Source organism: Bidens hawaiensis, unplaced genomic scaffold (assembly GCF_021521415.1).
Source record: "Bidens hawaiensis isolate Kalapana, Puna unplaced genomic scaffold, B.hawaiensis_p1.1 tig00019448_1, whole genome shotgun sequence".
In the NCBI taxonomy this organism is placed as follows: domain Eukaryota; kingdom Viridiplantae; phylum Streptophyta; class Magnoliopsida; order Asterales; family Asteraceae; genus Bidens; species Bidens hawaiensis.
In genome coordinates, this window is record NW_027492956.1 from 204,428 (window position 1) to 217,033 (window position 12,606).

A 12,606-nucleotide genomic window follows, 5' to 3' on the forward strand; every position below is an offset into this window, starting at 1 on the left:
TTTTTAGTTCATTCTTTTAAGAGTGAAAGACATGTCATACTGAAGGTTTCCCAAAATATGGAACGATATAATCGAACCTAGTAATTATGGGTGTAAAAGTCCAATTGATGTCTTGTCACTTATTTGCAGGGGTATCGAATTTGTAAAAGTCCAATTGATCACATTTTTATGGAATGTTCTTTTTTATCACATCCAACATGGTGATCATATCTCACCATCTATCTTGATTAATTACTCCATTACTATCCGATAATCTTAATTTGAGACATGAAGAGCATTATCTATTATTTAATTAGTATAAATGAGAAGTTTGGTGTCACAAAAGTAAGTTTTCTTTGTTTTTGTATATGTTTTAATGATTTTGAAACATAACACATGTGTTGGTCTTGGTTAGGTATTTATGTTCATTTTTATCTGTTCATTTATGTTCGTTTATGTATTAATAAAAAATAATTAAATATTATCTAGATAGGTCGTCTACTTAAAGGTTTTATATTTGTTAATTTGTGTTCATTTAGGTGTTTTCATTTAAGTTCGTATATGTTTGTTTGTGTTCATTTACATTTGTTCATGTATGTTCGTTCATCTTTGTTCAGTTATGTTCGTTTAGATTTTAAACAAACGAACAAAAATGTCTCTTTTTAAATAAACGAACATGAGCATAAATATTTGTTCAATTAAGTGTCTGGTTTCTTTTGAAGTTAAATGAAATAACACGAACATGTCATTTTTCGTGTTCATTCGATTCGTTTACAGCCTTTCATTATTCACATTGATGAATACATCAGTCTCAATCTCTAGGCTTTTCCGATTTTATTTGTGTTCGTTTGTGTTCGTGAACCGTTCATGAACACATTAATTTCCTTAATGAACGAACACGAACATAAAATCTTGTTCGGTAAGTGTTCATGAACCGTTCGTGAACACTTTTTTTTTAACGAACGAACATGAACAAGTTCTTGTTCGTGTTCGTTCGGTTCGTTTACAGTTGGTTTGCAACTAAGGTTCGAATCTTAGTAGCAGCAAGAAGTTCTTTTATTTTTGTAATTGTGTTATTTATGTTTTTGTGTATGGTAGAATGGTTTGTCTTTCAATATTAACTTTAACGTGTATCGGACGGTAACGAAAACTGACAAGATACCAAATTTGTTTTATTTTTGTTTTTTTAGTTCCAGTATCGTAACGAATGTGACGGAGACCGACCAAATTTTTGTAGACTCATCGCCCGAGATCGACAGCACTCGGGTTTTACCAAAGCCCGAGCTTTACTGACCGACAACTCCCTATTGGTCCACCTTAGTTTTTAAATTGTTTTTGTTTTAGTTCTGATGCCATAACGCACATAACCAAAACTGACCGAATTCGTATCGACTTACCGCCTCAAAGCAGAGACCTATAATGTTTGGGTTTTACCAACGCCCGAGTTTTACCAACTTGCCCGGCGCAACGCGCCGGGTAAAATATTAGTTATTTATAAACTTGCATACTTTCCCACAAACACACTCCATTGAATCTGACTATGATTGGAATGATCCATACACACATTCATGGAAACACGTATCATCAAGTTACACTGCTTCTAATAAATCTAAACACACTCTTTCAAAACATATAGATTTGTAAACTCACATTAATCACTTTTCATTCAAGTTTCACTGCCCATTTGAACCATTTTATCACATACATGCATCACCAACTCCTTTTAATTAATTACCTTCCATATTGTAACATGGACAAATCAAACGCAAAATCATATAACTATTTGCACAATTTAATTCATACTTTTAAACATATGCATGCATACCCTCATCTTTGTCCAATGAGGCTATGATCTTCAATATCCAGGTTTAAATTCACCCGTGTTTTATGTCAATAGCAAGCTTTCAAGCATTAAAGTATCATATTGATGACTTTAACCCTTTCAATATCTAACAAACCTCTAACTAATATTTACAAATTATTCGAACTCACTTATCAACAACTGAACTCGTATATTTTGGTTTGAATCCCATATCCCGCTTTCTTGACTTGTTGACCCATTTGAAGCCAACTTCGTGAAAAGATATTTATTTAATTACTTTTTAAAGTTTAAGCAAACTATACTTCCTTATGGTATGTTTGGTAAGGGGTAATGAAATAGATAAGGGAATGGAATGGATGTGGTAATGGAATGAAGAAAGGAATGAAATGGATCATTACCGTTCCATTGTCATGTTTGGTTACCATGTAAGAATGGAATGATTAATCACTTTATCATTATTAATATTTTTATTAGTAATAATAATAATAAATAAATAAAAATATTAATAATAAATGAATATTCATAATAAGTATTTTGAGGACCTTGTGCTGCAACGAGATTGTTAAACTGTATATGCCTTTAAAATGTTAACTCATCTAATTTAAAAATAAAATATATTGATAATGTAGTAATAGTTCTAATATAATAATAGTTATTATATTATATACAAAACGATAATGATAATATAATAACTATAATTAGAAAATAATAATAACAATAATAATATAATTATAATTTTATAATAGTAAAATGATGTTGACTTTTTGACTTTTTCATTCATTGAAGAAATGAAAAAAAAAAAACACTCATACCCAAAGGAATGAAAATTCTAAAAATGGAAGGAGTTTCATTTCATTTGGAATGATCCATTCCATTCATGTATGGTAACTAAATATGTTTTTTTCATTCATTTGAAATGGCTTATTTCATTCCACATTTCATTCCTCCATAACAAATAGTCCCTTAGTCCCTTAGGTGAATTGGGCCAAATAGAGTCCCTCCTAAAAGCCCAAAATTAAATTAGTTTAGGTCAAACTCTTCTAAAATCCACACTATGGAATTATGATCATGGCTAGTCAATTACAACTCGTATACATCTAAATAAATGTTTTTTTTAGCTCAACAGCACCAAGATTCCCCTGTTATTTCCTGAAATATGCAAAAGTTTTTTAGTTTACTCAAAACCCCAATTATTCCAACATGGTTCATTCATAAAAATGGGTGTTGTATACTAAAATGAACCCGGTTGATTGATCTTCTAAGCATTACTTTAATATTTAATTTGCGTAAATTATGTCATTTCCTCATCTATTTTTCTCTCCACTGATTTATCTCTTCAACCACGCTAAGTCGCTAACACACTTATTTTGAGACACGCTAGAAAATATAATGCGGCTTCACCTACTAATAGCCATGTTATCTATCATGTTTCTTAATGGTCCATAATTAGCCTCCGAGTTTAACTTGTGATGTACCTGTTTCAAGGTTATTTTTTTCTCGTACACCCTTCAAGGTTATAACTTTTAGATGTTACAAATTACTTTACTAATTTAGGTTTTGTCCTCGAAACCTAATTATCATAAATTCAAATACTATCGTCTCATTCTTCTATTTGTATATGTTGATGTTGAACTCCCTTCATCATTTCATTCGATTTGATTGGATCAAAGTTCATGTTTAAGGTTTATACAAACATTACATTTTTTCATGTAGTTGAATTTATGGTTAATTGTTATTTCATCCGATGAAAAATAAGGTGACTCATCGGTCATGTACTCATATATTGGATTTAACTTGTCCCACATTCGAGGTTCGTTTACACCTTTTCTCATAAATGGCAACATGTAGCACTATGTCTCTACAGATTTTAACGGTTATTAGCACAGTAGCACACTACTTCACGTGAAGAAACAACCTTATATTCGGATAGTAGTTCTAAAATATAAAAACTCTTCACTCACAACACCCTACTCTCTAAATTATAAAAACACCCCTCACATAAAATAAGGGATGGATGAGAATGCTCTTAGTCCTCATGCATGCACCTAACTTTTTGGAGATTTGTGTCATCGTTTATCCATCGGTACGTGGATGATACCTGAAGTTAATATACAAATTAGGACTTAGTTTCTTATCAAGTTTCGTTCAAAACAGAAGGTAACATGTGTATCTCTATCAAAAACAAACATGAGCACACCATGTCATAATACAACCTCTGTCTATAATACGTCCACCAAACACTTAACAAGAGTATGAATCAGCAATTAGCAAAACTTGGTACACTTTGTTACTTAGTCAAATAACACAATAACAGTGTTATATTTAGGTATTTATCACATGTTTTCATTTACACATTGGGTTTTCAAATAGTCTTATCCTCCGCAAAAGTCCTCTCATGGTACACTTTCACACATAAACAAGTTAAGCAACCTCTGAACTTACGTTACAACTATTCATTACAAGTCACAAAAAAGGACCATCTCCTATATAATGGATTATGGATAGAATCCTAGTTAGTTGTCGCATAAAGAAAGCATGTATTTTTCATAAACATATAAAAAAACTCATTAATAACAAGGTAACCTAAAACATTGTCAAACCAGCACTCTCTTTTTCCTATTTTCACCACTCATATCTTTTCCTCTAACGAACCATGCCACCACCCACCACTTGTGGTTCATGATATCGAGGATTGGGCGTGAAAGCGTCAACAACAATAAATTGTGCTTTCTAACTTTAAGAAGAAAAAACATATCTAAATACACAATGTTGTTTTAACTTGTTTTATGAACACTCTCATATATATATATATATATTATTTTAAGCCGAATGAACTTTATAATAAAGTATGGTTTTGGTCTCGTAAACAACTTTGACATGTATTTGTATTGATAACTTTGATAGAAGATATTTAGCTTCGACTACCCAACGGTGACGAGGAGCCGATGACTAAATATCTATCTTTTTTTCTTTTTCTTTTTTTTTTTATGTTAATACTTTTTTTAAACGGCTTGGGTTGTAATGCTCATTACCATTGTTAATGAAAATCGTTTATGGAAGTCAGATTTGGTTTTTACATTTTAGTTACAAATGAATATGACAGTAAAAAGTAAAAATCACAGCCTTCAATTCATATGACGACCAATGTTTTAACCACGGATGACATAAGGTGTAACGCGGCCACACTCAGGAGGCTCCACCTCACGTGCCTACTCACGTCTCAACTCAAGTACCCCCTTCTGATCGATCACTGGACACGTGTCCTAATTCTGAACAGCATCAGCACTCAAGAGTGCACACTTAGCCATGCACCTGCTGCACAGCCGACACTGTCTCCTCGCACCCTGACAAATGCAAACTCTCATCAATTGCCAAAAGTTAAAGAGGATGCACGGAGAGTGTGACACGATTTATGTCAAAACTTGGGATTTTTTTTGCATTTGCATGCCTTTTTAAATAATAACTAGTATATCAATATTGGTTCATCAAATATTATGTCATGCATTACTTTATATTTTCTTTTTCCTTTTTTAAATAATAAATAGAATAAAAATAATAGTTATTTTAGTAAATACAAAAAGGTCGTCGTTATAAAAAAATTATAATAAAACAATAAACCGAACATGTTTTGATATATTACGATTCATATTTTATTTAGGTTTTCTCTTTCGGTTACTGTAGCGAGTACCGGAATTATACTCTTAATGTACTGTAATGTCAGGACAAACAACAACCAAATTCCGGCAAAGTACCCGTCATAATGTACGGGTTGAGTACATCTAGGAATAAATATGATAATCAAGTTAACTTAAATTCACACAAATTTTGGAATGAGTTTGTTGATATTTGGGGGACGTCACTTCCTTCCACATCATTGCTATATTATCGTTAATTGTATTTTTATTGAAATAAGGTAAATAATAATTGTATTTTCAGTTAAATAATCTGTTTAATTAAGTGAAGACATTGTAATTATCCCCGTGCCTACGTCATAGTCAAACTACTACACTTAGTCTTGACATTATGTGCCGTGAAAATATTCATATTCATCGAAAATTTTAATTATCTTGATGTGAGAGTGAGAGGACTCATCTTGCAGTCACTTCACTGCCAATTTTATTATTTCGGCGTATATGGCGTTTGGAAGGGGTTGTCTTCTATAGGAGTGGTTGGGCTTTCTTAAAGACGAAGTCACTTTAACAACAATTTCATGCAATGTGAACGATACCAAAAGTTATTTTAAGGTGGTTACTATTTTAAGACTAACCGATTTTAAATGACTAGGGAAAAAAAAGAAGCAATATTCTATTTTTTTCAAATCATTGGGAAATTTAAAGTTATTCAAAAAAACTAATAAAATTCAATGTACTTTTATCTTAACTTAATTATCTTATGCGACCATTTTTACTTGACATTTGCCTGACTCATTTTTGACTAACGATAAACCGTTTAATTTCTTTGTTGCTCGGTTACATTATGAGAAACTCAAGGTTCGACGGATCAGACTCAACCAAGACAACCAGAAACAGGAATTGCGACTAAATCAGGAGCTACAATGGTGGATGTGGTGGCAACGATGACGTACAACCAGTATATGGTGGTGATTGCGGAGGTAACACTCAAGACAAAAGCCTTCTGGTTTACCTTAATTAGAATGTTGACCCATTATATATTTAAATTCAGACAATCTCAAATAAAATTTAACTATCAAGTTAAAAACTAACCAATCATTGAAAACCAACTCCCGTTAATATTACAATTTTACATTTCACCTTTAACATTTTACCCACCTTACTAACTTTCCTTTTTCACATTATAGACTCCACACAACACAATGGCACGTACCACTATTACCACACTTGTTGAGTTGTTTCCTAATTAATTAATAACAAGTACCCATCGTTGGAAATATGTGGGGCGCAATAATAAATTAATAATAATAACAATAATAAACCCTATATCACCAACGACAAAACTTGCATGGAAAATTAAATTCAACAATAAAAGAATGAAGTGAGTCTATAAAAGCCCACACAACACAACTCATCAAACACACATTAAATCTAAATAATGGCAACCTCCACAACCTACACCGGCACACAACCCTACCGCCGGTACTTCTCCGGCGAAAAACCCATCTCTACACCGACGTTCCAGACGTTCGAATTCTCCAAATTCGACGTCTGGGGCGTCGTGTCTTCGCCCGAGCTACACAAAACCTTATCAAGTTCAAGAAACTTGAAGAAACCGGTTCCTATGGAGAATCGAGCCTTGTCGGTCCCGGTCGATGTTCCGGACTGGTCGATGATATTAAAAGAGAAGCGTAAGGCGGGAAATGATGATTTTGATGAGGATTTGTACGGTGGAGATGAGCTGATTCCGCCTCATGAGTATTTGGCGAGAGGTCCAATGGCGTCCTTTTCGGTTCAAGAAGGGTTTGGGAGGACATTGAAAGGAAGAGATTTGAGTACGGTTCGTGACGCGGTTTGGAAGAAAATTGGATTTGAAGATTGAAACCGAAATGAAATGAAATATGCTGATACGTGTCTGAGTCGAGGTCACCAAGTTGGTTCCTTATTGACAGTGACATGGGCTCAGACACGTATCATTGGATGATAGTTCATCCAGATTTTGTCTACACTATCGATTAACATGTTTTAGTTTTTAGACGGATTAATATGTACTTGAGAAATGCAATTTGCAAATTTGCAAATTTTGAGACTGAATTGTGTAGTTTGATTTGTTGATTATGACAGTTTCATTACTTTTAAATGACTCGGTTTTTCTATACAGATAGTAATAGCGACGTTATCTTTTATTTTGATACAGATTTTGTTTTCATTTTGGATTTTGTTTTGAACCATTCACTTTTGGATATGTACTTTGTAAAAAAAAAAAAAAACACATGGAAGAAAATTTCAAAGCCAAAATTTGGTAAGGTTTGGGAGTTTTGTGATGACTTTGAAATTATATGTTTACCGGTTACCGAATTACCATTGACTAATTCATGGTCAAACTAATAGTTGACTATTGACCAAGTCTAATTTGCTTTTGTGATCAGGTTTATTGGATGGATTTCTACGTTTTGGTATCATCGGTTTTTGATAAAAGAAGAATTTTAAGCCAAACCGTTAACTATAGCTACAGAGAACTACTTATTTGGGTCGGTTGCTCTGCCTGAACGGCTTGAAGGTTTAACTTATTTTCTTTCACAAAATCAATTGTCTTGTATTAAAACTTTAAAATTAAGAAAGATGAACAATACACATAAACTACCAAAAGCCATTTGGTCCGATAGTCTCATGGTTTTCCTTATGCAATGTTGTGAGTTCAAATCTCGTTTAGAGCAATTTGATCTGGGGAAGGCCAGATTGATCACGAGTGTTTTGGCTTTTTTTCTGTTCAAAGAAGAACAACACAATATTTTAAAAATAAATAGAAGCTAAATAATAAAGGTTAAGCGTGGTTGAAAAGTGCATGTTAATGATAAAAGTTAAATGGTAATAAAAAGCGTACGTACATTAATAATAAAAGTTAAAATGCTCGATTAACATCAAGCATAGAGTTGTATTTCAAAAATAAAAAGAAGTATATTAACAAAAGTTTAACGATCCTTTGGTTCATACTAAGGGGATGTTTAATTCTGAAATTTTAATGATTTTATTGAGGCTACCACTTAATCGGGTGAATGTATAATGTGTTTGGTTTACTTAAAAGACATATTTTAATGGTTAATGAAATCTTTTAATAAGTAAGCTTTAGAAACATATTAACCAATTCCGAAGCTATCTCTCAATCAGTCACATATCTTAATGACTCATTACAAAGTTGGCAAACAACCCTAACAATGAAAAAGGTTCATTAACAATAAAAGTTAAATGGCAGGTAAGATTAGGCGACTGCCTTAGAGCTTGAAACTGAACCATTAAAGCGTCTAGCCATCAAAAGTGGATCTTTTAGGTCTAATGCTGATCAACTTGTCTCAATTTTAACACAATCTATATAGTAAATAGGGTTTAAAATCGGACATTGGTTTGATAACAAACTGAAACACGCCACTGATTATCCAAACCCGGTCTATACCTGTTATTCTATACAGACTAGTAGACGGTTTTTGATTCCAACAATCATTTATGTCCAATTTACACAGCCTTACTTTTGACAAATTCTTTTGTGAAATAATTGAAATACAAATAGACAAATCGAAAGATAGTACCAATTCAAATCAAGAAAATTAATTTTCTAAACAGCTATTTAATAACTAAATAATTTGATGATGGTATGAAAACAAACAAACAACACCATTGTTAATTATAGAAGTGGCTTATTAATAATATTTAATTGAGGACCATTATTGTATTTAAATTTCCTCGCTGGATTTAGCTAATAACAATTCCATTTGTTGGATATCAATCCAATTTTAAAGCGTAACTTAAAGTTATGAAAACGATCATTTAAGTTATTAAAAGTTACATTGATCATTATTGATATACTTTTTTATATTTAATATTTTGTTTCACCCTATGGTGTTTAAAAACATAGCACATAGCAAATAGAATTCATTTTTTATGCTTCAGTTGTAAATGGTGCTTCAAACTATATTAGTTTAAAAAATGTATTTAGGGAATGGATTGATTCGGCTTGACATTTACCCTTAACAAAAATGGGTTAAAGATACCGGAAAATATAATGGAAATAGGTCAAAAGAGTCGAAGTAGATGCCCAATATCTTTTTTGTCACCTGATTGTAGACGTTAGGGTTTATTAGAAATGTTCATAAATATTGATCATTTTTCTGTAACAAAAAAATGATTGTTTAGACCATCCACTCAACCTAGCCGATGTTTCGAAAACCGGGCAAGTTCAGGACCCACAACTGGTTGGTTAGGTGTTGGATGGTACCTCTCTGGGCTGGCCAGTTCACACAAGTGGAAGGCGTGGACTAGTAACTTGGTTAACGGGTCTGGCTAGAATTTAACTTTTTTTTTAACTCCTTTTTTTTGGGTATTTACATATTTCTTCTTTCTAAACTTTAAAATTACATATTTTCCCAAACCATACTAAAGAGCATTGTATATGTTACATTAACAACTTGTATTTTGAGGAAATATGTAATTTCAAATGTTAGGAAGGGGAAATATGTAAAACTTCCTTTTTTTTTCTTTTCTATTTTAGTTTTGCCTTATAATGCCATGCAGCGTAAAAGGCCAACTTATATCTTGGGCCTATGTGCAACACCAGAAATTAAAATTTTTAAAAGAAACAACTAAAGTAAAAGGTTAAGCTTCAACCACCTGAGTTTTCAACTTGTTATTATCAAACATTTAACTAAAATTTATTAATAAACTACAATATAATCTATCATACTTTTGTAAATGTTAGTTTATATTATTATCAACTTGTCTACAATCACCCTTTTTGAGGATAATCAAGTATGTCTTTGTTTAATTATGCAACTATAAACGAATTGAAATGGCAAAAATATTATTCTTGTAACCACCTTCATTTTGATACAAAAATGAGACATGTAGACCCACACTTGTACGAATACGCATGTAACTTCTACATATTTGTTTGGTGTAATCCGACAGCATTACAACAGATGAATCGGGTAGTTTCAATAGGGAAAAAAAACCTTATATTAGGATCTCGAATTCTTATTTCACTTTTCGTCAAAAAAGCCACCAATTGTCACAATCTAATGGATCATGTGACCCTCTATTTCAACCACCCACGAAATAAGTTTTAACTTAAACCCATACATTGGAGTGACAACGATGTTATGTGTTGGAACATCAAACTTTTGGTTGAGATAATTTGTAAGAATTCTGTTATGTGTTTTGACTTTGAAAATTTCAAGTTATTTCAGAAAAAAGTAGTAAAAAAGCTGATATGATGTAATAAACAATCTCCAAAACCAAACAAACTAAGAAACATTAAACAAGATAACAGTCCATATTTACATGCATATGTAATTATGTATAATGTATTCTCAAGCAGTACATTATGAAAAGTGCAGCTTGAAGAGTTGCATGCATGTCTTCACAGCCATATAATAAATAATTAAACTATTTAACTATGTAAGCCATAAAATAACATAAAATGTTAAACTATAAATTGGAGGGGCGCACCAAGCCAAGGAAGTAGTGCAACACCAAGGTGACGCTCAAAAACCCAAATAACAAGCAATTGTAATGGGTCTTTTCCCATAAAAATAAGATTAATATCAAGTGAGCCGATGGTCCACGTATCAAATATTAAACTGATAAGAATAGATATTACACTTGAATACTTGATCTTAGCCAAAAAGCCGAGAAAGGTATACCTTACGCCTTCATAGGCCGTGTTTTAAATATGCAACCCTTTCATTTTTGTATTCTCCACTTAACTGATGTGGGACTTTGATTTACCTTTGCTCTCTTTAGTTGTTCTCTCTCAAAATTTTATATCTAATAAAACCTAGCCTTTAGGGATTATAAAGTACTGCTGATTATTGTCCAATTAACTGTAATGATATCAACACTCTTTATAAAGGCATCTTAATAAAGTTTCAAAATTAATATTATGTTTTTGTTGAAGGAAATTTACGTGGGATGCATAAAATTACCAACTATAAACTGAATATTTTGCTAGGAAGACCGAATTAGTTTTTGTGCTTTGGTTTTCTAAGAACCTATATCGCCGTATATCCATTGGTCACATACAGAATTTGTTTTTAAGTGCTAGAGAAAATCAAATCCAACATGGTAAGATAACATAGCATACCTACTTGATATGTATAAGCAAATTGTGAAAACTGTTGGCCCGATTGGCTAGTATATATCTGACCCACTTAAGTTGAAGCGAGTTGGGCTGATTAAAACAATGGGTTGGTTAATTAGTGCATCGGTTTAATGTAACTTAGTCAACAAGATTGGTTTGATTAAGGGATTAGGATTAAACAAGTAGTTTTATCTCCTATCTGTTAGCTATTTGATTTAGCTTAATTGGTGAGCAAGTTTGGTTAGTATACATAGATGATTCCTCGTGAATTTATCATGAGAGATTTGTGATCAATTTTGAAACATTTTCTTATTGATACATGTGAGACATTTTGTTTTATTCCTATACTATGATAAAGCCCGTGTGATACATGGGTGGTTAAAAATATAAAACAAAAAAGTTAAATTTAATAATATACATAATAACATATCTTATAGATTCATAAGATATAAATAATTTCATAAAACACATAGATTAGTAAAAATAATTTGTATTTGTATTTGTATTTGTATTTTATAAGAAATCAAAATGGAAGGTTGTGAATCTATACCAATTAAGAAAAGAGAAAACTACCATCAATTCATCTTAGTTGAGTTGGTAAGCAATAAACATTTTAAAATCAATGTATTGAGTTCAATTCTCACTAACAATATGTTTTTCATTTTATCATTCATGAAAGGTAAATTGTAAAAATGGAAACTTGTACACTTGGCAACCTATGTGGATGGTCTAATTGAATGCCATGTGAACAAAATGGTTTTGCTTTAGTATATTAGCTAGATAAATGATCACAACCTATGTGGAGGGTCTAATTGAATGTCATGTGAAGAGCCTACCCACGAGACAGGTCTCATGAGCAGGCTCCAGCCCAATAACAACAACAAGCCCAACAACAAGAAGCCCGGTAGCCCAGACATTCTAGAAGCTCACTTGGAGGGAAATGGTTTGCGAGGGAAACCGCACATGCTACACGTCTGATCCAGCGGGTGGCCCGATGCACACATGTCCCGGGATAAGAGGCAGGAACCGTGGGATAAAGATCT

The 12,606-nt window shown here is 32.4% G+C and overlaps 1 protein-coding gene and 1 non-coding gene across 2 annotated transcripts; one reads left to right on the forward strand and one right to left on the reverse strand.

Moving 5' to 3' along the window:
- Window positions 1–6,871: 6,871 nt before the first annotated feature.
- On the forward strand, window positions 6,872–7,315 carry LOC143558397 (protein S40-4-like). Its single transcript, XM_077047244.1, has one exon. It carries the CDS (start codon window positions 6,872–6,874, stop codon window positions 7,313–7,315), a length of 444 nt encoding a protein of 147 aa, XP_076903359.1.
- Window positions 7,316–10,921: 3,606 nt separating this feature from the next.
- Window positions 10,922–11,124, reverse strand: LOC143558407 (U2 spliceosomal RNA). Its single transcript, XR_013139736.1, has one exon. It is a non-coding gene; the product is annotated as a U2 spliceosomal RNA (small nuclear RNA).
- Window positions 11,125–12,606: the final 1,482 nt, after the last annotated feature.